At 47.5% G+C, this 21,806-nt stretch overlaps 1 protein-coding gene across 3 annotated transcripts in view; it reads left to right on the top strand.

Annotated features, from left to right (window-relative positions):
• Positions 1-21,806, top strand: part of Snap25 (Synaptosomal-associated protein 25kDa) — a 113,701-nt gene that overhangs the window by 35,365 nt on the left and 56,530 nt on the right. For all 3 annotated transcript variants that reach the window (XM_084582140.1, XM_084582139.1, XM_084582141.1), the window contains exon 2: positions 21,565-21,606. In XM_084582140.1, coding sequence (XP_084438266.1) covers positions 21,565-21,606 — 42 coding nt within the window. The remainder of the gene's footprint in view (positions 1-21,564; positions 21,607-21,806) is intronic.

The raw sequence follows: 21,806 nt of genomic DNA, 5'->3' as shown, positions 1-21,806 counted from the left end.
CCGCGCCCTCGGCCACCACGAACCTCCGGGCGTCTCTTCCAAGCGGCGCGTAGGGCGCGTAGGGATTCAAAAAAAAAAAAAAAAAGCGGGAGACTAGGGACCGGAGGTAGGGAGAAAGGGTAAAGACGATTTCTTTACTCGGGCTCTCGCACGCCTTTCGCCGCCAACACCGCTTCTCGAAGCGTGCGCTGCGATAAAACCGTCAGTGTACCGCATTGTCGCGGATTCAATCGGCACAACTACGCCGACCTTGGAGAAGTAGGCATAGTTTCTTGCTGCGTACGAAACGGCGAAGATTAACCGCGCGTTAACCGGAATACTGCGATACAGAGCGACTCCTTGCTCTTCTTGCTTTTCTCTTGTCAGTGTTTTAGCAGAATGTGTAACTGATGTATACCATCCCGGTAATCTCCAGGGATTTCTTCTCTTCTTAAAGTCTGCCCCCCCCCCCCTCCACCCCTCCTCTCATGCATAAACAACAAAAGCGCCGTCAAATTCAACCACCTAGAATAACGCCAAGATGTTTTACTTGTGATAGTCGGGGCAAGAGTAATCGATGACAGATTTCTATACATCTGTTGTCACGGCTAAAAGTGGCTAGATAACCGCTATACTTGACTTGCTCGCTAGCATGCGTGAAACTATGCACCGTTCGGGCAAACTTCAAGCTGAAAATTCATGCGAGCACTTGCTTGAATTTTAGCACAGTGAGAGCGCTTGTTCCATTGAATATCACACTCATGTACCACTGACATGCATAAATAAGAATAGCGCTACTACTGTAAGAAACCGCTTGATTGTGAACACCTACCCTTTTTAGGGAAAAAAGTCTAGCACAGTTTTCCCTATTTACTTCGCTGTAATAATTGAAGCAATAGAGCAACGTTTCGCCTCCGTCAAGCCCACCTGGATTAAATGTTGAATCAGCAGCGAGCTGACGAGAGGGTGCCTGTATTCGCTCCAATATGGTACTCCCTTAGAGCCCTCTTGCCGACGCTTTTTTCCCTTAGCGCCATTCTTTAAGGGTGCTCCGATTTTCCCCGTTCTTCCACCTTTTTGAGCTAGGCAGAAAAAATGGGGGAATACCATAGGGATAACGGTCCTCGCCTCGCATTCCACGCCCAGGAAGAGAGACGGCAAACACTGCGCTTCACCACCCATACTTTCTCCTCCTGCTCTCTAAGCCACCCCCTCCCCCCCTCTCTTCCTCCCTCTCTCCCTCACACCACCGCCCCATTTACTGCGCCCGACGAGGCGGCCACATATGCGCTTTGGTCGGCATTTTCCTCGTCCGTAGTCGGCACTTCTTGAGGGAGGAAATGGACTGCATAAGCAAATTTACGACGTAGTGGTGTCCTTTTTTCTCTCTCTCTGAAGTTGGAAATAGGGAAAAGTACAGGGGATGTTAGGGAAGTGTTTGCCTTGGAAAACAGCTCGTATGCCCATTCGTCGGGCGCTTTGGCCATATCCTGAACATGTATGTGGTATATGTTGCACATACTCGTATATGCGTCCCGTATACGTCTATGGGATATCGTATTTTCATGTTCTAGCTTTGTGTCTGAAATGCGCAGGTAAAGTATCCAACCCGGAAGGCCACTATTGCGATCCCGGGAAAACGAAACAAAAATGAAGTGCAACGATATCGTTCAGCGTGCGTGTGTGAAGGGCGTGTAGGGTTATATAGTTGCAAAAGACAGTCGTCCATTTCTGTCCGTTCGAGGTCCGTTCGTAAGTGCAGCGCAAATATGTTCCCCCTTAAAATCGTCGCCACGTGTTCGAGACGGGGCTTGGGGGCCGATAGAGGCTTCCATGTTAACACCCACTCGGGGATTTCTGTTTGCCATCTGCGTACAGGCTGTGCGTTATTTTTTTTTTTTTTTCTGTACCTCTGTACTCCAAGCTGGACCGCTGTGCCAAACGATTCAGCGCCTTTGTCGGCTTCCGCTGCATTCTGTTTTCTTTAACTTGAGCCTCACCCTCGTTTCCGTCCCTGTGTGTTCGTATAACGATCGTATAGGTTCAAAAAGGAAAAAGAATGAGCTTTCACAATGTGCACGGCTGGAGGAGTTGTATTCCGATGGACGAAATTGACGCCCATAAAAAGAACTGCGCACAATCCAAGGAGTTCTTCCAACTGAAGAGCCTCGACAAATTTCTTTTATGAATAGCGTCGCTCTGATGGCAGCGACTGTTCCATTTCCATATACCGTTGTCGTGTTCCATCCACTCCAGAAAAATGAAACAGAACTGCAATGCTGCATTCGGCTTATACTTCTCAACCTCAAGTGGAATATTTATGGTACTAGAGGACATCACCAGCCAACACTGCCGTCTCGATCGCTCAAAACTCTAGCAACAACAACAACAACAAAGAAATCTGTACGGCGAGTGTAGAGCTGCGTGCCGTTGTTTTGGTGTTCGCTCGGTTTCTTCAGATAGAAGTGGTATTTTGACGATCCGTTGGATGATATTGTGACGGCACGTGCGCATCGTTTTAGGGACACACATATCGTTTAGGCAGTTCCAGGCAAGATTTGCGATGGCCATCGTTTTGCGTAATGTGTGGCTATCTCGCGAAAATATACGCGGAAAAAACGGCGCACCGGAAACGCTAGTCTCCTTCTCTGAACGATATTATCGAGTATCCTGACGTCAGGTTCAGGTAAATTTCAGAGCTTTAACTGTGGAAGGGGAACTTTCGATAAGCACAGTGTTTTTGACTGAGTATGCATGCTAATAGAACTGCGTGGATTTTTAGTAAACACCGAGGAGTTGCTCGATGGAACGAAATTGTTTTGGTCGGCGCTTGAAGAGGCTAGTGCAGAGAAACCTCATATACTTGTTTTTTAGGTTTAGAGAGCGCCTGTATTGTACTTAGGGATTTGACTTTTCGGTTTAAACCGAAAAACGCCAATAAATGTGCGCCGAAAGCGTGTTAAAAGGCTCAGTTTAAACCGAAAAATGTCACTACCTTTTCATACACATCGCGAACTCTCGATGACGGGAGAAAATTACAACTATGTTCAATAAGGGGCATAATGTGAGACAGCGGGATCGTTGGTTTAAGTACAGCGGTTGAGGGTTGTGAGGCATTGTTCATGGTCTCACGAATGGGAAAGAATGGCATGCTTCCCGATCATCATAGACATGTCAAGCGTTCGAGAAGTGGCGCCTGCGGCAAGGCAGGCACTTCGAGGGGCCAATAAGTACAGACCAGAGAATTTGCAGCGCAAGTGTATCCAGGAAATCGCGGAGACCAAAGTCCGCCAGTTTCTTGCCACGTGACACTTTTCAGACACAAGCCGAGAGAAGCGCGTTTTTTTTTTAAGAGATTTGGTTTATGCGAAAATTGATCGTAATAAATACTTCAGTTACTCCTTTGTGAAACGTGTCAATTTATATTTTAAATATGAGTTTTGTCCTAAGGCAAATTTCATCATGGCAATAGCATATTTTTTTTCAGGATCTTAGCGGTATATATGACCAACTGTGCAATAAATAAAAGTGCATGAAATAACATGGAAGAAAAAAAAAAGCCAAAATGTACACGACGTCACCTTTAACTGTACACGGATGCCTTTATCTCACAAAAAAAAAAAAAAACGATATTTCTTTAGCAGAAAATAATTTTAACCCCTCAAAAAAAAAAAAAAAAAAAAAAAAACGGAAGTTGTGTTTCCAAATAAACACCGAAAAACGTCCAGCCGAATTCTCAGAAAATAAAAGCCGAATACTCCAACCCCTAATTGTACTGTATCCATTGTTTTCTTGATTTGCGGCTATTTCTATATACTTGTTTATTTTCTCTTTGTCATTGCTGAATATTTTATGCTCTTATGTAGCCTCGGTCCCCTGTGCAATACGCAATACCCTCGGTCCTTGAGGGTACAGTGTATAAAGATAAATGAAGAACATTCTTTTACAAATGTTTACGGGACGAAGGCTGAAGCGACAAAATATATCTCAACTGCTTAATGAGCTTGAGTCTGGAGGAACGAAATGATATGCATGTTCAATCCGCTGGAACCAGTGTCAGTTGTCTGGCTAGCGACACAACCCAGGTATAATTCTGTTCCCGCCACTCTGCATCCGGTAAACATGATTTTGAGGACTGTATCTGATAAGCGGGGTGCATAAGGCAGGGTGCCATGATAAGCGATTGCGTTAGAATATTTGCGGAAATATGGAGTCAGGTGGGAATGATTTTAGTCTCGTAGCATTCTCTTTGCCGATAGCTGTTGTGGTACAATCTTCGCTGCTTAAGTGCCCGGAGTGATATGTCTGCTAAAACTCGAAAGGAGGACCCGCTCCTTGAACTGCGTGTCATCGCATCACCTGCCCCTCTAGGAGTGCGCGTTGTGGATGGGTCTGTAGCTGGTTTAATTAACTTGGTGTGCCGAAAATTGTGGGACCGTAAGTTTGAGGCATCCAGAGCAAATTTGATAGCATTTTTTTTTTTTTTCACTTGCGTGACTATTCCACTTATTTCTATTCGTGATCCCTTCTTTTTATTCATTTTGCTGAATGATCATTAGTCATTTTAATTTTTCCGGAGCCAGTCGTCCTCCCGCGTGTTTTCTTTCCCCAAATATGCAGAAGGTGATTTCCCTCTCCACCCGCCACGATATCAGCTGAAGAGGAGAATCTCGTTAAACATCACCTTCAATGGTTGGCAAGCAGAGAGAATCCATTTAAACACTACACACTACCTGCCACTAGAGGAGAGGAGAATACCGTTAAACACCGCCTTACATGATTCGCAGATGGGGAGGGGAGCATTCCATTAACTACCATCTTACATGACTCGCAGGTGGGGAGCGGAGAATACCATTAAACGCCCCCTTCCGGGATCGGCAGGTGGATACAGACCTCCTTAAGAAGCACCTACCATAAGGGGAGAGGAGAATCATAACAAACACCGCATTCAATGGTGGGGAGTGGTGAACGCAACTATTGAATTGAATTGCCTTTATTTCCATAAACATACAATTTATGGGGGATTTAAGGAAAAAGTTGCGCACGGCAACTTGACGGGCCTTAAACCCAGTCTGAGGGCAGCGGCAGTGGACACAGGCACTGATTCAGGAAAAACAAAAGAACGATACATAAAAAAAAAAATTAAGAACATGTTGGCTTAGACATTATGCCAGCAAACAAAAAAGCAATCTAAGAAAATATTACACCACTTCCCTAAACTAAACACCACCTACCATGGTTGGGCAGGTGGGGAGGGGAGAATCCCATTAAACACCGCCTGCCTCAGTTGGTAGGTGGAGGTGTGACACAGACGCCGAAGCCGTGGAGTTGTCGCCCTCACAGCACCCATATTGCCGTCGCATTAAAATGCGTATGACCGTACCCTGGGATGCTTAGCTCTCAATGCGGTGTGTCCCTTGTTTATGCAGTTTAGTTTCGCTATCCTCGCAACTTCCTTGCAAGACTTGGGGATGCTGTATGCGATACAAATGTTAAACAAACAAAAAAAAGCAATTGCAAAGCAGGATTTAGTGTGTTTCGCGAGTTTACACGGCGTATTAGACTGTGTGTGTTAAACATTCTTGAACGCTGTGGGCGCAGCGCAAGATATTTATTTGCAAGAGCGAGTTACTTCAAATTGGATTATGTTGCGGTCGTTCCGCAAACGAAGCCTACGCGCTTGGAGTCGGGGCCCCTTGGAAACGAGGGCGCTTCGCATGCTTACACCGTTTTTGACTTCGCGAAACCAACTCTGAGTGATTATCCTCTTTCCGCTTTACCTGGTTGCGCAGCAAACAAACTTTGGGCCGCGCTGTGCTTGGTGCGGTAATATTTCAAATGCGGAAATCTAATTGTGCGACTCACCTTCGTGCCGTCTACTCGTGCTCGCCCACCTGCAGTGTGCCGAGCATGAGACGACGCGTCGCGCGCAGTCAACTCGTTTTAGACTCTTATAATTATGACTGCATGTTTTCCGCCGCCAGAAGGGAACATGGTTATGATGGGGCCTCGTTTCACGTTCTTTCGTCTCCTTCCTGTTTTGATTGCAATAAATGGACGCTTCGTTGTCACTTGCAGGGCTCGCGCTGTCTGGGAGGGAGCACGATATGTAATCCGCTGAGGGGGGTGCACGATAATGTAATCCGCCCGGTATGCACTGCGTACAGGCCAAAGTACTTCTGACACCATGGTACACTCTAACCGGGGTACAGGCATAGATATTTATGTGAGCCATGGTCCTGAATCACAACGCCGACATTTTTTTTTTAATTCTTTTGTCGTGTCGTTTCGCCCCCCACGTGCTGTTGTCAAGCGTGTTGTCAGGAGACCGCATAGTCGTTTTGACGCGCACGCTCGTGCTTCTATTGCAGGACGTGCAACTCGTATTGTCAGCTGTATACATAGCCATGTCTTATGCTATGGGGTGCTGGGCATTTCCTTTTTTTTTTTTTTTTTTTTCTCTCATTGCGTCGCAGTGTAGAGGCGCAAGCTGTGCTTACAAAAACGTGGTTGAGAAAAGATGGAAAGGCGGGGCTCTTGACGACACAGAACTATATGAATCGCAACGCGAATAGCTCAGGTTGGGCGTTTTTCAGCCTACTGCTGCACAACACACTGACGATTTCAAGGTTGGGGAAATGAGAACTAACGACGAGTACAAACGAAGCACGACGTAACCGCTACCATTCTATTTTATTTCTTTTTTTTTTTTTTTTGTGGAGGGGGGTGGGGGGGAGGTGGTTTTTTTCTAAAATAGATCTCCCTAAACTTACTAGCGTGACGTTACGGGCTAGCTTTGGCGAGTTTGCTTTCACCAAAAGCGAATTGATTTCCTCTATTAAAAAAAAAAATGACAGATGTGACTCACGCGTCTTGAGTGCTACGAAAAAGTTATGTCTCATTCTCAGCGGTCCTCGCAACCGTGCGCTCGTTTTTGAGGCCTTTATTCGGCTTGGAGAGCGATGTTCGGTTAGGCTCATTAATTATGGCACACATCGGTGAAGGTGGCAGCGTGCGGTGTCACCCGAGGAACACCACATATCATTTCTGCGCCGGCGCTAGGGGTGCGTAGGATTGCCGCGTCGTGGACAGTTTTCCTTGTGTTTACGGAAGTGTCCCCGCTCTTACCGGTGCTCGCGTTTGTAGAGGGACGTTTTCAAGGCCGTCCAATGGAAAGGGTTTTTCTCAAGAGCCTCTGAGTTCAAGGCTATTCTCTTAGGGAGGCGGTATCGTCCTACTCTTGCGGGGACGAGGCGTCGTGTCTGCGTGGCTTGCGGCCCCATTCGTGGCAGGCTTCGTTCTTTTCTTGCGTTAGCAATACTGCGCCAGGTTTCAGCCCGTCGCGTAGTCCTGGGAAGGGCCACGTTTTGACGTTGAGCTGCAGCCGAGCCGAATACGGCCTTAACTAAGCCGTATGAACGTGTCTTAGTGGCCTATAGGGGCAACGTGAATGTTGCAGGGTCCTGGCAGGCCGATTCTGGCATAACCGTCCCATGTGAAACAAGTGGTTTTGTTTGCGGGGTTTAACATCCCAAAGCAACTCAGGCTATGAGAGACGCCGTAGTGGAGGACTCCGGAAATTTCGACCACCTGGGGTTCTTTAACGTGCACTGACATCGCACAGCACACGGGCGCCTTGCTTTTCGCCTCCACCGAAAAGCGGCCACCGAGGCCGGGATTCGATCCCGCGCCCTTGGGCGCAGTAGTCGAGCGCCGTAACCACTGCGCCACCCCGGCGGGCCATGTGAAACGAGTGACCCAAGTTGGCAGCTCCTGCCAGCTCACATATAAGGCCCCGCTTTAACGTCTACAGCTACACCATGAGGTACACTACATGCTGAACCATAAGCGCTGCGGCCGTGGAGGTTTTGCTAACGCAGTTCAACCCAGTTTAACCAGAACTAAACCTCAGCCATTTTTTTTATTTATTTTTTTGTACCGCATCGTCGCGTCTAATTCACTTCGCCCCCGCGCTACATGCGCATATTTTGTGATCTCGTCACTGCCGCACTTTCCGTACTTTCATCCAGAAAGGGGAAGAAAAGCGAGCCGTGTCTTTTCTCATTCCTTTAGCATGCTCGCCACTGCACCCATCATCCCACACACGCTCTGTGTAACGTCTCGTTTCTTTCTTTTTTCGGTGCTTCTGCTCGGCTGCTCTTTGCCTCTCGAGACGCGCATCGTCTCGAGGCGGTGGATGCTGGCTGGGCTGCCGTCTTCCGCCATCGAGTTGGCTCAGCGTCTTGTACCCCGCGCACATTTGCATCAAGCACGCTGCGGTTCCCACCGCTTTGTTCACTCCCTTTTGTGCTCGGGTGCTAATTTCCCCTTCATTTCTCTTCTCCGCCGCTTCGTACTGCACGTGCTGCCCGTCTGCTCTTGAGCTTTGATCTTCTCTCGGGCCCCCGCTCCTCGGATTGGGGCAGTAAAGAGGCTCGGAAGATGCTGCAGCTCTTCCCTTGCCCCGCCAGCTTGCAAGGCGCGTGATTAAATTAGACGCCCCAAAGAGTCGTGGCATCCATCCTGCCCCTGCTTTTTCTTTTCTTTATTATTGTCAAGGTGCCCCTTAGCGAATCTTGACCCACTAACGGCACGCGTTCGCACCCTCTCCGTTCGCTTCCCTACGCGCCTCTTCTCCTGCCCCGCATCCTCTGCGCAGTCCCTCTTTCGGGAGACTCCCACTCTGGTCCCCGTATTGCAGCGGGAGAAAGGCAGATTTTCGATCGAGGACCAGACGGAGAGAGCCAGGGTTTGCGAGTGTTTCGTTTTAGCTGTACTCTCTCTTTTTTTTTTTTTCTTTTTTGCTTCCGAACATCGTCTCCGGCTGAAGTAACAAGGTAATTGCTGGCGGTTGTGTGTATAGCGCCGTTCCAGGCGTGCTTTCACGTATAATCTTTTCCTAGCCAATGGGCGCGCGTGCTCACTGAGATTCTGTTTGCGCAAATGACCGCGCTCTTAGGTTGGAGTGGGCTGGGTCATTTGCATACGGCGCGGTCTTGTGCGTTCATCCAGTGCGTAGGATCGAATAGGAACGAAGAGGAGCGGAGGAATGGGGCAAAATCCCGTTCGCGCTTTGAAGCTGTCTCGTGTGTAAATAGTGCAACGCCCAGCCAGGTAGCAGGACGCACGGCATGTCGGCGGCGATTCGTAGCAGTTAGACTCTCGGCGCGACTCGGGACCATATTTTCTCTTCCATGCGTGTTTCTTTTTAGTGTTGAAGTTGCCGCTTTTGAAAACTCGCGTTTCAGGGAAGGCCAGAGTAATGGAAGAATCACAGCACGCTAGTCTTGAATCATGTTTCTCACTAGAAGCGTGTGGTTCTAATCTAAGTAATGTGATTTCAATTGATCATTTGACAGCACCGTGTGGTTCTGTGGTAGGATACAACAGTTAGAAAGCAGTTGCTATGGGCGATGACTCATGGTGTGTGTATAGCTCCGCTGAGCAGTAATTGAGATTAATTTTTTATATTTGGACATATCAGACAGGGCACATACTTCAACATGTTTATACTTTGGTCAAATGGTTAGATTGTATTTCGTTTATTTTTCTTTGGAGGATGGGAGGGGCGGTTACAAGAAAATCTTTATCACCGGACCGCTTTTTACTGCAGAGGAATTCTTTGTGTCGATTACTGCACACTTGTCTTGTATACCATCTGTAATCTGAATAATAATAATAATAACAATACGATAAATTTATTGTATTTATTTCTGCCATAAAACATGGACAGAGGAGCTTTAGAATAAGCCTGTGAAAAACAGCTTGGCGAGGCTGCAAACCTCCGTTTACAAAGCAAAGCAGCTGAAACAGACGGCTGATTTATTCGGTTTGTAGACTTATAAAAATGAAATGCATGCATTTGCATCACACAATTCAATGAAAAAATGCAACGTATACCTTGACTGAGTCATGCAGGAAACTTCACAAATAATAGAACATGAGGAACGAAAATAACCTATGCATAGTCTATTAATAATTATGACAAGAAACAAGGGAAGTTTTATCGTCCTTCTTACAATAATCATGGGATACACGTTTCTGAATAGTTTGTCATCTGTGAAGGTGTTGAGAAGAGTGGGAATCAGTCGTGATATAGGTCTGCTTATCACAATGTGATTCTGCATGTCTAGTCACCTTGGGAAGAAAATGTTTTTCTGCCGTTGACTATAAATTATGCCAGCGGTGCTACATTGTGAACACTTTGGCGTCTGCAGCCGGAGTCTGCGGATGAGTTTTCGAGCAGATTCTTTTGAAAGCTAGCCTCAGGTGTGAAGCACATTTGGCAGTGTTACTGGGCACGTTACCGCCAAAGAACGTACAGTCAGGGACAAAAGATAGCGTGACGCGGGATCATGCAAAAATATTTATGTGCGGTCGGCCAAATATGAAGAATTAAATGTGCTGAATCACGAGGGGACATACACGCCCCATTCAGAGAAAAAAAGGATATCAGACGACGAACTAGCAAGACAACGAAGAAATGTCTTTTCCACAAATCCCCGTCCCGCAAACTCTTGTCCCTGACTGTACGCTTTGGCACTCGTGCTTCTTGAGCAGGCTAACAAACAAACGGTAATTACGAACAACCGATAGTTGAAGTACAGGAGAGGTAATTAACGTGGTCGCTAAGGGTAACACAGTGTGATTAAAAACTTCGGGAATACTTATTACGCGTGACGACGCGATGTCTCGCCGGGGTTACGCGACTGCTGTTTCTTAGGATGCGTGATCGAATCCAAGCCGCGGCCGCCGCTTTTCGATGGAGCCAAGAAGCAAGCCGCCCGCGTGCTGTGCGATGTCAGTGCACGTTGAAGAACATCAAGGGTCGAAAATTCCATGAGCCCTCCACTACGGCGTCTCTCATGGCCTGAGTCGCTTTGGGACGGTAAACCCCATAAACCAAACGAAAGTGACACGATGGCGTTAGCCCTCGTTGTTCGCCCTTTCGTACGTGCGAAGACGTCCGAGCACCGGCACAGCTGTAGATTACGGACCACCGATACGAGCCGCCTCCGCTGCTTTCTCATCGGGTCACGTGGCGCGCCAGCTTGCCGTCAGCTGGTCACGTTGCACGCGAAGCCAAGCTCCGCGCCAGGCACGCACGACTTTGCGTGACCACACCGTGCGGCCGAAACCGGAGGCTTTGTGCGGCTGACTCGAGTGGACATAGATCGGGAAAACTGCAATGATTGAGCGACCGCAGCTTCCCCTAGTAACGGGACTCATTGGAGCGAAGTGGAAGCGGCCGTGATTCTGCAGTGTCTGTGTGTGCGGGAAGGTGATGATAATGATGATGATGATTGATGGCAGAGATGATGACACTCTTCATCGCGATATCTTGCATACATTGTGGCCGGCGATGGTAATGATGATGGTTGATGGCAGAGATGATGGCATCCTCCATCGCGATATCTTGCATACATTGTGGCCGGCGATGGTAATGATGATGGTTGATGGCAGAGATGATGGCATCCTCCATCGCGATATCTTGCATACATTCTGGCCGATCTTACTTCCGGTCTCCTCTGCATGTGCGGCACTACGGAACGCGTACGTCCTCTTGGTTTTCGGGGCTCGCCGGTGTGGGGACATTATGCTTCCTCTTTTCATTAGCGACCGCATTCTTGCCTTATTGAAGTCCATAAAGCACTCGTAAGTGATTAACGTTGGAATCCGCTTTCTTCCGATAATACAGTCAGCTGCGAGCTCACTGTGTATTGCAAGTCGTGTGTGGTTTCCTGTTTAATTTTGTTAATTTCCTTGCACTTGACCCAGTCTTGTCATTTACGTCTCGCCGAGGCGGATATGCGCGAGGGAAGCTCGGAGGAATTCCTAACTCTGGGGTGCCTTTCTTCCCCAGCTCTTCACTTTGCGCTTTCTCGTTCTCCGTGGGCCTTGAAATTAGGAAACGCTTCGGCAGTCTCGACAGTACGGCGGCGGCGCTCCGGAGCCTTCCTTTTTTTCCCTCTCATTTGGGGGCAAACTAATTTAGCTCCACTCCGTGCGCGCTTTCCCTAGAAAAACCTTTCCAGTGGAGAAAGCAGGATGACTTTCAGGGAAGCAAATTTGGAGGGGCGGGCATTCCTTCTTCCAAATGCATCGTAGGAAGTAATCGAATAGGAACCTTTCTCGTTTTCTTTTTTCTTTTGCAACGTTGCTTTCGAAAAAAAAAAAGAAAAACATGATGCGAAACTTTACGGGCTGGAACCAAAGACTTCGTGCACGTGCTGTCTTGCTGCTATACTGCTCCTAGTGTAGCCGCCATTCCTCCTAGGAGGAGGCACTCTTGGCTGTAGTGTGTTCTCTTTGTGCGCCACACAGTCCTGGTAAGAGTCTGCACAGCTGTCTCAGCCACTTTTGTTTTTATTTATTAGCTTTTAACTTTTTCTTGTTTTTTTTTTTTCCCCAATCGTTCTGTGTGTTGTGCTCGTCCCAATTTCGCGTATGGCAGCGTTGTCTGTTTTGTGTTCAGGCACGGTGGCCAGCTTTTTGTAATGAGGTTTTCCCGCTTTCAGGAATGCCGTTAGCCCTGAGCTCATGTATAGCAACCCCTTTATTTATTCTCCCGTTTTCTCGTTTTCTTTTCCTTTGTGCCGGTGCGCGCTCCTGCCATTTTTTTTTTCTTGCATCTCTTCCCCCTCTGCTGAGAGAGACATAATAGGCTCATTTGTCTTCTGCGTAAGTGCATAGCTTTTTCATGGCTAAACTTGTTTCTCGGAAGTAACCCTTTTTCGAGCATATTTTACTTACTGGGCAAACTGCGCGTCTTGTCGTGCTCATCCTTTTATGTCTCTTTGCGTGGTTCGTACAAAAAGAACGTGGCGGTGAATGGCCGTTCAGAAGGGGAGGAACAAATATCCTGATTGAATCCTGCTGTCATTTCTCATTAGCCCCGCTTAATTATATCCGCGCCTGTACATGAATATTGTTATGTCCTTTTTATTTTTTGGGGGGGGGGGGGGGGAGGGGGGGGCTGCTTAGTAGCAAAATGTCACAACTGTTCTCTGCAGCTTCTGAACGGAATTTCGTGTATATAGGTTCGAATCCTGTCATGAACGGCCTTATTTCGATCGCAGTCAAAGCGCTGAAAAGCTCGTACGCACGGGCTACGCTCAAATTGTCGGGCGTAGTTGAGCTGCCCCAGCGTGCCGTGCGTGATCTCCAAAATCATCGCCGCTTGCTTGGACGGGCCAACATGTCCTGTTCGAAGCGAAGTCGCACTGGAAGCGGTTACTGTTGCCGAAACCTCCGTCCGTTCCTTGTTGCCAGACGAGGCACGCCCGACTGTAAACGATCCGTTATAGTTAGAACAGACCGCTTTAGTTTATTTTTTTTTCTCCACACATTTTATTTCTTCAAGCCGCGGTTGTTCTTCACACTGACCACACTCGCTTCTCGAAGTAGGATACAGACGCCGGCTATAGATGTCACGGTTAAAGCGGCCATCGAATGACATTCCCCCCCCCCCCCCCCCCCCCCCCCCCCCGCCCTTCGCGCCGGGGTGGCGCACTGGTTACGGCGCTCGACTACTGCTCCCAAGAACGCGGGATCGAATCCCGGCCTCGGCGGCCGCTTTTCGATGGAGGCGAAAAGCAAGGCGCCCGTGTGCTGTGCGATGTCAGTGCACGTTAAAGAACCCCAGGTGGTCGAAATTTCCGGAGTCCTCCACTACGGCGTCTCTCATAGCCTGAGTCGCTTTGGGACGTTAAACCCCACAAACCAAACCAAACATTTCCCCCCATCCTCCGTCGGGCAGCTTTACAGAAAAGGTAGACATTCGCTTGGCGTCGGCATTTCAGTCTACCGTTTCTATATATAAACTGCTGCTTGGTTCGCTTCGCCGCATTCCAGCCGTGCTTTGGCTTTGGCAGGTGGCTTCGCTGCGGCGTTCTTACTTCAGCATTCGTTTTATCATACAAATTTTACCCTGAAATCCAGCAGGCGTCGCAGGGAGTCGAGAAGAAGAAAAAATAATAAAGGAGAAAGGAACCAGTGGCACAAGTGCTTCCTCTTTCTCCTGCCATGTCGGGAAACTGTAAATAGTGGAGGTGAGGTGCTCTAATCTTACCCCATTTGGCGGAGCTCGGAGAAACTCTGGAGTGAATTCGCCGTTGGATGGAGACGCCGCCGACACGTGGACCTTGAGGGGGGAAAAAAAAGGAGGGGGGTGGGGGGAGGGGTTTTGCGCCGAGGAATTCCCGCCTTGTTCGTGACTCGCATTGATGAGAAGGCTTCTGCTTTCTTCTTCCGAGAGAAACGCGTCTGGAGTAAGTGACGCCGCTTGGGACCGCGGCTCGGACTTGGCGCTGGCTCGTTCGTTCCCATGTTAGGTAAGAAAGGGGAGAACATGAGATTGCTAGAGAATTCGTGAAGGACAAAGAAGGGGAGAGGGGGTATATTTCGGAAGCATGGAACCGTGAGAGTAGTCAGAAGCGACGAGGTTTTCAGGGAATGACCGCACATATCACATCGGCAACGACGAGTATACTGTATAGTTCTAGCTACTGCTGATATATTTCTGTGTCCTTGGGGTTTTCCCGTTTGTTAGTCCAGGGACGTGCGATGCCGTCGGCTTTTGAGTTGGCTCGGCTCTTTGCTGTGATTCTTGGCGGATTCCCGGGGCGCCTCATCTGGGTGATATATATTTAGTGCGCACTTTCTCTTTGAAACTTGAACCCTTTCTGTAGGCGGTGGTCCATTGGGGACTCCGTTGTTTCGCTCATGGAAGCGGTTCGTTCACTGTGGAACTAAGGAGAGTTTGCTGGCGAAAAAGAGTTGGATTAGAGTCCCAGAGGGGATGGCACTGATGTCGGTAATGATTCGAAAGTCCTAAGGCTCGTTGGAAATGTTTTATGCCCCCCCTCCCCCCCCACCCTTTTTTTTTTTGTGTGACTTCTTCCTTTGGGAGAAGCAAGTCACAACGCCGTGGTCGTTGTGGGAAGGAATCTTAACAGCTCGAACATCCATAAGGGCCGAAAGAGCCGCTTGCTGGCGAAAAAAAAAGTTTTATTTGTCCCGTTTTCTGCGCACCCGTGGAATTGCCATCGGCATGACACCTGCCCATTTAATCTCGGGGGGAGGGGTGGTGTGCGCCTATTCCGCAAACGACTGTCCCCTGGAAGGAAACGACTGCGCCGTTTTCTTCCTTGCTTAGGATCGGAGTGTTGGAAGGAGGATACGGGGCCAGGAACAGGCGTTTTTCGTCTCGTGTGTCTAACTGGAAATTGCTTCTTTCGGGGAACTTACGTGACGCTTTCGTTCATAGACGGCTTTGCTTTGCACTGTCATTGCATCCTTCACGCCGAATTTATGTTCGCGCCCAGCTCGGATTTAGGTAATCTCGAGCGCCACTATACGATATAAAGGTGTATAGACAGCATTCACCTGTCGTCACAGGCGCTATAATTTTGTGGTCCGATTTAACAGCGCTGTTGACAGTCCTTTAAGGCACTCACGCGGCCTTTCGCAGTACTTTACAGGTGGCAAAATGTCAGCCGCTCTGAGGTCTGTGAATGCTTCCTTGTTGTTTCCTCGCCCTTGTATGCCGGTCTCTTCTGGGGACCTGTCGGGAGTACGTTTCTGCTTACTATAAAGCAATAGGATTTTGCTCTTATTTATGCAGTTGCAGAGAAAGGCTGAAAAAAAAAAAAAAAAAAAGAAAAAAGTTGTTTAACTCTGGTTAACCCTTGTTGAATTGCGATCGCAACGGCGGAAGCTTCTTTTATCTGCTACATTATTCCCCTATCATGCCCTATCAGTGTAAGGTGCTACATTTTTGGGGACACTTAAGCTCATCCTTTAAGGTTATGACGCGAGAGCTTAAGCTATCAGCCCACATATAAATGAGAAGGGTTCAATGCTGCTGAACCGAATGCGGAGCGAAAGCATTAGCTGCCGGTGACCAAGCTTCTTCGCTTCCTTCTTCTTCGTCGTTTTCGTCGGAATTTCTCTTCCTCTTCGTATTTTTCGTCTGAATTTGTCTTCTCCTTCGTCTTAGTCGTCTTCTTCTTGTCCTCCTTGCGACTGTTCAAGGTCAAATGTGGCCTCCGCCGGGACCACGCGACGGGCCTAAACTTAGCGCGTATTGCTATCGCAATAAAAGACATAGAGTTTGCGTACGGTTGCCCATTATGATCCTGATTGTGTTTCGTACCTGTCTTTTAATGTTATTATTCCAAACGTTCTTTCATACAAAACTCGCACTCTGCTATAAAAAAAAAATTAAATATTCGGTTTGGTCTATGAGGTTTACAGTCCCAAAGCGACTCGGGTTATGAGAGGCGCCGTAGCGGAGGACTTTGGAAATTTTGAATCAGGGCAGAATGGGCATATTCTCCAGTGGACAGTGGCAGGTTTTACCATTCAATGTACAACAAAATACTGTTGTTCAACAAGTATCGCTAAATATGACCGCAGCGCAAACAAAACGAAAACGTTTACGCAGCGTGCACCGAAGCAACAAAATATATTGTACGCATGTTCCTTCAGGGAGCATTTGGCGCACATTTTCGCCTGATTCAATGAAACGGGAAGTAATCTTTTTCAAGCATCTTTAACGCTGAAGAGTGATGGACATTTCCTTGCGGTCTCTCCTCGGCACGAGTCCGTTCGTCCGCGAACATTTATCCTCTCAACTCACCCAATGGCCATTTAATTTTCCATGCGAACGTGCCGTTATGCTCATGCGCTGCCGGACGTTTTCTTTTTTGGGAGCGCAAGCTCCACTCTTCGGAGTTCAACTCCCAAGGTGAAGTTGGGCTGAACTTCAGCCACTGGAGCGGATGTGTGTCTGTATGACGTCACGTCACGTGATCCGTTGTGGAGAGGCGCCGAAGCTGCGCTCGCCCGGAGCCTCGCCGCTGTGTACCGCGTCACTAGGCGAGGGCATGACAGCTGCGCTTCGCCGGTGCTACCGGCGCTTGGTTGTTTAGTCTCGCCATAGATGGGAAGCGTGCTGGCCCGGCACGAGTGCGCGCAGGCGCGAGCCTGAAATAAAAATTGAACGAACCAAACCAATGTGTATGCATGCTAACAGAGCTTCCGCTCCTATAACTAAGATGTTTTAACCGCGATAAACCTCCGCAACATTTTTCTGCCTTTTGCTTTGCTCTTACTTGCTTTTATCATCCGCGCTAAAAGAGGAACGTCTTGGTATTCAGCCGCGTTTTTTGTTCTGTCGGGTGAGTCGCGCTACCGAGCTTCATCTCTGTATAGCTTCGGCATGTTTTGTTTCCCGATCGCTGTTGCCTTGTTCACGTTATTGTTTCGCCACGGGCCTAGAAAGAGGCCGCGCTTCGTGGCAAAGCCAACGGCGTTATCGATTAAAATTCATATCGCGTTCCCGACGAACCGCTGCTGTTGGTTATAGTTTGGCTGGCTGCCTGGTTGGCTGCCTTCCCGACGGATGTCCAGGAGGTGATTTACGACGTCACGCTTGGAAGAAGATTAGCGTCGTCGATAAATTCTGCTTGTGTCGCCTACGCCGTTTGGAATGTTTGGTATCTTTTTAGCGCGTTTTCTTCTTCCTTGGGCGTGCTCGCTCCCTTTGCACGCAGACGTACTTTGGTAGTTCGATGGGATCCTCCCCTCCCCTCCCCGCCCCCTTACTCTCCCTTCCTTTCCTCTCTGCGTTAGTAGTGGGGGAGAACGCAGCGGCGTAGCGGAAGTGAGGAATAGAGGAAGTTTGAGGGAGCTAGCGGTTGCTAAGGTCCTATCTCATTGCATCCGCAAAAAAAAAAAAAAAGAGAAAAAAACGTGGAAAGGGGGGGTTAAAAAGAGGTTAAGCACACGTCTTGCACCTCTGCGCTCTGCGCAATGCCCCCATAAACAGTTCTATACTCCTTTCCTGGCAGCTATCCTCAGAACGCTGCGCCCCTTTTTCAACCGGTGTTCTTTGTTTTCTTCGCTGGTAAATGTGACATGTTGTTCCTTTGTCATTTTTTTTCTTCTCGGCATGAGGTATAGTTTTCAAGTTACCGTTTGATTTTTTGGCGTTGTTATCTGCAGTCCTTTTTTACTCCGCTCCAGCCACCGGTAACGGCCTCTGAGGGTAGTGAAGTTTGAGACAATGGAGCTTGTTTCCCATTTGATTTCTCGTCCGCGGAATATTTCCTGCTTTTGCGTTCGCGGATGCGTTTGCTGCGTGGCGTGAGCAGTGGCGCTAGAGGCCCGCTTGATTGGAAATTGGGTGCTTCGTGCGGGCTTGCTGCTCTTTACGAAAGTGGCCGACGTGCGGTGCGCGTTCGGCATTCGGGAAGCACTGCCGATGGCGGAAGTGCTCTGCGTTGAAAAACAAGGAATCAAGAGGAAATGAGCTACAAGCTCGGGGTGAGTGAATTGGCTGCGCGGAAAAAAAAAGAGAAAAAAGAATGTTACGGCGATTGCGATTGGGGCGCTTTTCTTTCTTTTCTTTACTCTTGGCTTTTTCTTTCTTATTCCTTTTAAGTGTTCGGGTATGCCTGTTTAATTTCGGGATGCGTGTCACGGAGTTCGTCAGACAGCGTTGTGGGTGCATCTCCCCTTCCACAGGATGCCTGGGGTATCTTGAGCGCCTTTTTTTTTTTTTTTTTTTTTTTTGCACTTTCTGTCGGAAAAGCACGAATAAATGTTTGGAAGAGAGAGAGAGAGAGAAGCACGAAGAAAAGTTTGGGGAAGGGAGGGGGAGACGCTGCGTTCCGCTCCCGCAGTATTCGTGAAATCCCTGCTCGATTTCAGCGCGATCTTAAGCGCCATTTTTGTGCAGTTGTTCTTGTTCGCTGATTTCTGCCCGCAAGCACCGTCGATGTGTGTCGTACGGTGTGCGCCGAGTGGGGGACGTCGATTTTCTGGCGCCACTGCTCCGACACCCTTTTTTAATTAAGCGTTGCTAATGAACGCCGCGCTTTCTTGCCTCTCGGCCGTGTCGGCCGTTCCTCTTCGCTGTCTCCGTACGGCCTGGTGCAAATGTAAGCTCGCCTCGGGGATTTGGTGCTGCTTAGGATATCGACCTTATTTTCGCGGAACTTGCCTGTTGTTTCGCTTTTTCGCGCACTTAAATGGCGAGTCGGTTTCGGAGTCCTTTTTTTCCTGTTCGTCCCTGGACGAACAAGGGAACTGTTTTCGCACCGGAAGTGTAGAGCAAAATCGGCGATGGATTATCGCTGCTTCCCTGTATTCCCGCTGCTGCCGCGCAGGTGTGGGATAGCGCTTTGAACAGCTCGGAAGTAGCATGGAGTGCCGGTGCTGTAGCCAATCTCTGATTGGTAGGTCGCCTAGTTGTTCAGTGCGCCTTTCATTCTGCCCGCCTTTTTTTGAGACGGGCCGCGTGCTGAGAGAATCAGGTTTGAGTTCTGGAGCTCCCGAAATACTCCCGTATCATGAATCTTCTTTCGCTCTTTCGTACGCCATATATATATATATATATATATATATATATATATATATATATATATATATATATAGGATAAGTAAATAGACGTACTTGGTTGCTAGAGGTTACATAAAAGTGAAAAATTGCTTCATACTGTTTCCAAGTTTATTTGTAGTCGACGTTTCGGCAGGAGCCCTGCCTTTCTCAAGACTGCGAAATACTCAAGTCTTGAGAAAGGCAGGGCTCCTGCCGAAACGTCGACTACAAATAAACTTGGAAACAGTATGAAGCAATTTTTCACTTTTATATATATATATATATATATATATATATATATATATATATATATATATATAATGCGGAGGGTGGCTGAGATGCTTGACCCTTCCTTGACTGAGGCTTAGGAGCGACAACTGGCGGGATTCAGTTGTTTATTATTTCAAAACATTGGGCGCCAGTGTTCTGGCGCTAGCACGAATGACGTCACCCGCAACGCTAATCAATATAGGCAGTGTAATGGCTTTTATTTATGAACTCAAGAGCCAGCAAAGAAAAAAATAAGTATAGAAATTGGTCTATACATTACGGTAACCAATTCGATACATTACTAAAAACAAAAAGCTGCAAACACACATAAAAACAAGTAACTTACCATCCGCCGAATAGATACTGCAAACCGAAAACTTTACTTCAGCTCGCCACTTTGCTTTTTTAGCAATGACGTCAGGTTTTTCGTGTGACGTTTAGAGGTCGTATTGTGTCCTGCCATATACGCGCGAAAAGGGGACACCTCGTTGAAACAAATTTACCTGGGCTGAAGACATGACTAGCAATGCAGCGAAGCTTACATGTAGGCTACTGCTTAAGACCATTACACTTGTTTCTGCGTAAGCCCTTCCGAATCTTACATCGATCGAAGTTAAAACACGAAGGTTGGCGCAGTTCGATTACGTGCTAGAGATTCATTGTAAATAAAATGCCTCACGCCGTCTAGTTTACATGGTACAAACCGGTACCCATTTCGGTGAAAGGCACCTATCATTACACACGCTACCTTCTAGAAGAGTGCCGATATGTTTTTTTGACGGGGTCAGAAATAAAGTCACTGTATTTTGCGCACACTCGACAAGTCCTGTATTTAGATTGAGTGGGTGTTTTGCAGCGATAGAGGTCTTGACCGGAACATAGCAAAAATGAGAAATACTTATTGTCGGCCTCTATGCTACCTAATTGCAGCGGTAAAGAAGTAGTAGTGCATGGAAAGAAACCCTGGTGTATCCACGCTGGATGTGAATAAGCTGTGTTTTTTAGGTGCATAGGTTTAAGTGGGCGGATGAGATTGGGAAGTTTTGTAAGGCTCAAAAGGATTCAGCTGGCACGGCTAAGACCTGGCTAAATGGAGAGATTTGGGAAAGGTTTTCGTCCTACGGTGGGCATATAGTAGGCATACATGGCAAAATTATTTTTGAAAAGGAATTAAATTACAATACTAATTACTTTGCTGAAAATCGCAGAAAAATAATTAAATTACATTACTCATTGCTGCTCCCCAAAAGTAATGAAATTACATTACAATTACACTGAGTAATGCAAATACTTTGAAATTACTTTCTAGTTTCCATAAATGCAAAAACTAAGTAAAGCTATTAAACAAAGCAACAACTTGCTCTCCAGAGTATTCTAGTTGACTATAGTTCAGCTCAATTCTGTCACCTTTTGCCAATCCGTTACGCTGGCTTCGGATTGCAGCACGTCGTTCCTGCTTTCGCGCACTCTACTTTGTTGTCTATTGAAGTAGTGGCGCACTTTAATAAAAGTTATTTCAAGAGGAATTAATTACTTTGCCGCGAAAGTAGTACTAAAAGTAATTCATTACATTACTAAATTACCAGACTGAAAAAGTAATTCATTACATTACAAATTACCGAAAAAATAATTAAATTACAGTAATTGCATTACTGTAATTCAATTACTGCCATGTCTGATAGTAGGGTTATACATAAGACGGCACTTCCGGCAGGCATTCCTCACGTTGTTATTGAAATGTGGCTTATACTGTATCAGGGGTGGGGCACGGATTATGGTGTAGATTCACTCGGCTTTAAACGCGATGTTTGCTGGTTTCGACAGTACATTGTTTGTCTCTAATTGCTGGCGTACGTTCGCAGTTGTTTTCTTTTGTTGTTAATTGTGCAGCGATTCTAACTGTCAACCCGTTCTTTCTCTCGTTACAGTCGTTGGAGAGGACACGGAACATGATAGCGCTATGCGAAGAGGTAAGTCTCTTTCTTGGCTTCTTGTTCACTTTGTACTACTAACTTTCGTTTTCACTCTGACTGGATGCTATAGTGTTAGCGTTTCCTCTGGCGCTCGGGGCCTACCCGACCTGCTAATGGGCCCACTGTCTCCAAACCTGCTGATAATATGTCGATGCTCCCTGATTGACAAAATTTCTGCGTGGCAGTCGATTCAGTGC

The sequence above is a fragment of the Amblyomma maculatum genome, chromosome 10 (genome assembly GCF_055883805.1).
Source record: "Amblyomma maculatum isolate TAMU_Amacu chromosome 10, ASM5588380v1, whole genome shotgun sequence".
Lineage (NCBI taxonomy): Eukaryota > Metazoa > Arthropoda > Arachnida > Ixodida > Ixodidae > Amblyomma > Amblyomma maculatum.
The sequence above is the reverse complement of the archived record's forward strand: the minus strand, read 5'-3'. Positions and strand labels throughout refer to the sequence as shown.